Source organism: Quercus robur, chromosome 10 (assembly GCF_932294415.1).
Source record: "Quercus robur chromosome 10, dhQueRobu3.1, whole genome shotgun sequence".
NCBI classification, from domain to species: domain Eukaryota; kingdom Viridiplantae; phylum Streptophyta; class Magnoliopsida; order Fagales; family Fagaceae; genus Quercus; species Quercus robur.
In genome coordinates this window covers 220599-225373 of record NC_065543.1, presented here as the reverse complement: position 1 = coordinate 225373, position 4775 = coordinate 220599, and the positions used below count along the sequence as shown (strand labels likewise).

The window sequence follows — 4775 nt, the reverse complement described above, 5'->3', positions numbered from 1 at the left end:
ACATACAATTTTTCAAATACTGTACTTATTTTTGTATATACAATGTCCTCAATTTTTCAAAAAAAATGTATATCTTGAATGAATTGAATTGGTTACATCCTTTGAAAAATTATATACGTTGAATATACAAAATTGTGTATATTTTTTGTAAAATGTTTGGATTGCAAGAAAAATGCAAGAAAAATGAAAGAAAATAACTTATAATTTACTATTTTCTTTCATTTTTATTTCTTCCATTAAAAAAATCAGTTCATAGTTGTGGGTTTTTATTTTATTTTTTCTAATGTGGCCTTTTTAATTATTAAAATGTTGAGTTGGTAAGTTTTTTTTTTAGGAAAAGTTGGTAAGTTGAATATAAGTAATAATATAGACTAAATTGACTTGTTACTAAAATATAGGAACTAAACTGATGGTAACTTCAAAAGGTAGGGATGATATGAAAGTGGTATTTTCGTTTGAGGATAAATTAGGTTAGGAGTTGGCGTAAAACATGTGTTTTACGCCAACTAATCCTAATCTTCCACGTCACCAAATTTTTTTTTTTTTTTTTTTATAGCAAAAAAGATTAAGCCTTAAGCCTCTCTCCCTCTCTTTCTCTTCTCTCCTCACTTGGTCTCTCCATCTCTGAATCAAACCCACGACCTCCATGGCCAGAGCTTCTAAGCTCAACACAAGCCACCAACACCACTGCCATGGTTGAAACTCCATGGTTCAACCAATAGTTGTTGTGGCGAGCCACCGTTGTGTGTGCTGTGTTCATATGATGATTTTACTCGTGTTCACACTTCACAAGCATTACATAAAACACAACACACACACATCTAGCCATAGAAAACCCAAAATCCTAACGCAAAAACATAGCCACACCCAAGCCAAAAATCCAACCTTTTGAACACCTAAAACTTGGAACAAAAATCCTTTCTTTCTTACACCCCCAAACCCAAATCAAAATCCTTTCTTTTTCCAAATCATTAAACCCCAAAAAGAAACCAAATTCCCAAACCCACAAACAGGCAGGCAATAAAAATAGAAACTTTCGGCCATAAATCAAAGAACGATAGCAAAAAAATAAAAAGATAAAGAGAAATAGAGATAAAGAGTGAAGTCGAGGGAAAATAAGGCCATCCCAACGTTGGCTCGCGGCGGCAGCTATTGGTTGAACCATGGAGTTTCGGCCATGGAAATGGTGTTGGTGGCTTGTGTTGAGCTTTGAAGCTTCGGTCATGGAGATCATAGGTTTGATTTAGAGATGGAAAGATCAGGTGGGGAAAGAAGAGAAAGATTCGGTCATGGAGATCATAGGTTTGATTTAGAGATGGAAAGATCAGGTGGGGAAAGAAGAGAAAGAGAGGGAGAGAGGTCAAAGCTTAATCTTTTTGGCTGAAAAACAAAAAAAATAGAGAGGTTGGTAATGTGGCAGGTCAGTCCGGCGTAAAACACACATTTTACGCTAGATCCTGACTAAATTTATTCTCTTTTTCGTTTTGAATAATGAATATCCAAATACTATATTCAAAGTACTCAATTCCCTTTTAAAAAAAAAAAAAAAAAAAAACAAAACAAAAACGAAAAGAAAAAAAGGTACTCGATTCCCTGTCTGCTGTCTTTCAAGCTTAGCCAAAGGCCGAAGCGCTCCTTCAACGTGCTCTTCCTCTAAACTAAGCCTTCTACCCTCTCTCGCCACCGAACCTTCGCGGCTCCACTACAAATTCTGATTCGATAATAACATCCAGCTTCCTTTCTTCTTTTGAGAACGGATCCTTCGAAGTTGATCTCTGCTTAGAGCCGATTGAAAAAGGTACATTTTTAGATTTTTCTTTACGGTTCTTTCCCTTTCTTAGAATAAGTTTTGGCGTTTCTTATTGCTTCAAATTGCCACTGCCGGATACCAGTAACACCATCTCTCTCTCTCTCTCTCTCTCTCTCTGCTTGATTGAGGTTTATCATATGAGTGGGATGGATAATCCTCTTGTTTTGATTATGATTAATATTACTATAAATGTTTTTGCTCCACAATTTAAAGCATTTTGTTGTTTTAATGAGTCAAAAGATGAAAAATCATAAAATATGGTAAAAATATGATTTGGGTATGCACGCCATCCATTCTCTAACTATATGCAATTGTCAATGTATTGTAAATACTAAATATATCATGATGTATATTGTTGACTTCCTTAGTTCTTTGCCTGAAAATTATATTCATAGTATTATATCATATCAGTGGGCTACATTATATCATACCTGTCTTGTTTGCAAGAAGAACCATACTTTTTCTTGCCAACCATTGTGGTATTATGCCCACATATTGTATTTCTCCGAAGGGGAAGACTATATAAATAGTGGGTGAGATTGAACTTGGATAGCATGAATACGCTTGGAATACCTATTAAATCATTGAAGTGTCCAAACCAAACATGCTTCACGTTTGGAATAGCTATTAAAATTTTGTTTCTTTGGAATTTGGATAGCATGAATACTCTTGCATGTTTTCTTTTGTTTTTGAACAATAATACACAGCTCAACTTCCTTAAGAGTTTTTTGTTGATTTGGATTTGGAGTGATCTCATTATTAAGATATCTTTATATAGATATCTTATGAATATGAAAATTTTTCTCCTAGGTTAAGGAAGAAATGCTAGAATATCACAACATCATTTCTGTTGGACCATTTACCAGTTTATATGCCAATCATGCATGAGCAATCTTATATAGTACCTGTATTTTTATTTATTTATTTAAAATAACGAGTAAAGTTATTAGGTCAGAGTTCCTCAATGCAGAATTTGAGGTGATAATGCATTCAGGGACTGTCTAAAACATTTGAAACATTTAATTGATGGTGTCTTAAGAATAAATTATCTGTGTTGATCACTTCTTGAGAATCAGAATATAAGAGTGCTTAATTCTAATGGTTATTCAATTTCTTTTCTTGTATCCTTGAAGTTATTTTTCATAACTCGAAGATTTATTTTTCTTTGCGGAAAAAAGAATAAAAAGGTTGATTCGTAATTTTTTTTCTCTGATTTTTCTTGGCGAGGGGTTTGGTGGATGCTTGGAAGGGTTTATAATTGTTGATATCTTGTTTCCATCAATGAAGTCCGTTCTAAAATGGTGGTCACAATTTTATTGCTTGTTTAATGTGGAGACCATTGCCTTATTTTATTATGCAGTCTTCATTTTTTTTTTTTTTTTTTTTTTTTTTGTTCATAAAGTGTTTAACAGTGGATTATCCATTCAAGTCTGTAGGAGGCACTTGTTTCTTTTATATTCAGTTGCATCTGATAGAGCAGTATCTACACAAGACAAATAAAGTTGAAAAGAATCAACAGTGACTTTGCTGTGGGGTTCTTATACTCTGTACCATGCTTAAGGTCCCAAATCATCAGGTTGCGGGCCACCAGGCAGGTGATGGAAAGCTTGGTCCTTTGGTAGATGATTCAGGGAACTTCTACAAGCCTCTTCAAAGTGATGATCGTGGGTCCAAAGAAGTATTTTTCTATACATCGTTCTCTTCCAACACTAACATTCCAAATCACATCCGCAGATTCTTTCCTACTTTTCATGGCACTCAGCTTATAGAGGCATCCAATGGGTCTGGGAAGCAACCTCATCTTGTGTTGCAAGATATATTCTCCGGTCGCCTCAATCCATCTATCATAGACATTAAGATAGGATCCAGAACATGGTACCCTCAAGCATCAGAGGACTATATCCAAAAGTGCTTTATGAAAGACACAAAAAGATCGAGCCTTGCACTGGGGTTTAGGATAGATGGTTTGCAGATATATGAGAGTGAAGGATCAGGGTTCTGGAAGCCTGATAGGAAGCTTATCCATAAATTTACTGCGGAGGATGTTAGGTTAGTCCTGAGGCGGTTTATTTCTTCTAACTCATTTGCAGGTGTGGACCCTGATTGTACTTTTGCATCAACTATTTATGGTGGTTCTGGGGGAATTTTGGCACAACTGCTGGAGCTCAAAGAATGGTTTGAGCATCAAACGATTTTTCATTTCTATTCTTGTTCAGTTCTTATGGTGTGTGAGAAGGAATCAGTAGTGAAAGAAATGAGTTCCGGTGCTGAAGTTAAACTTGTTGATTTTGCACATGTCGTGGAAGGCAAGGGTATTATTGATCATAACTTCTTGGGTGGGCTCTGCTCTTTGATAAAGTTTATCTCAGAGATTCTGACCTGCTCAGACGTGCATACAGCTAAAGCTTCTCTGCAAGACCCTTGAAAGAACTACTTTTATACCAATTGTGACACTGATAATTGAACAGGATGTCTTAAATATAGGCTTCCTCACCTCACTGATTGGCCTGTAGCTTCCCCCTGGATGTTGAAATCTAAAGTACTGTTTAGAATTGTATTACTTTCCACTTTATTTGGAACTAAAATTTTATTGACATTGTTGAGGCTGTTTCTGTGAATGACTGTTCAAGAAGTTTCCTCAATGCTGTTGTTGCCCTTCTAAGTTTATATATCTTGAAATGCATAACCATTGAATATTGATTTGTGGCGCTTACTGAATACTATTACTTAATTTTTCTAGTTATGTTCCCCCACTATGTTGTTTACTACGTAGTATCTAATGGCCCATCCTTGCATTTGGATTGTAGCCATTATTACCAATAGTGCTAACAGCTAAGAGGGGAAAAAATGGTGTTTGGGCTGCTGTGAGACTTGCAATCAAAGGAAAAATGGAAAGCAGCTAATTTTGGACCCTCTAAGCAGCGAATTTCTTGTGCAAGCATCTTAAAATTCTGAGGGCACAGAC

General features: G+C 35.6%; 1 protein-coding gene across 2 annotated transcripts; it reads left to right on the top strand.

The window, feature by feature from the left end:
- Positions 1-608: 608 nt before the first annotated feature.
- On the top strand, positions 609-4523 carry LOC126702368 (inositol polyphosphate multikinase beta-like). 2 transcript variants are annotated; one of them, XM_050401062.1, is made up of 2 exons: positions 609-1798; positions 3240-4523. In XM_050401062.1, the coding sequence occupies exon 2, from the start codon at positions 3363-3365 to the stop codon at positions 4233-4235; it is 873 nt and encodes a 290-aa protein (XP_050257019.1). In that variant the 5' UTR covers positions 609-1798; positions 3240-3362; the 3' UTR covers positions 4236-4523. The 2 variants fall into 2 exon arrangements, with proteins under 2 accessions (XP_050257019.1, XP_050257018.1); XM_050401061.1 differs by having other exon boundaries at positions 610-1798; positions 3247-4523.
- The last annotated feature ends 252 nt before the right edge of the window (positions 4524-4775 follow it).

Excerpts from the sequence above, each read along its gene's own strand:
- LOC126702368 (XM_050401062.1), top strand. The coding sequence starts at position 3,363 with ATGCTTAAGGTCCCAAATCATCAGGTTGCGGGCCACCAGGCAGGTGAT.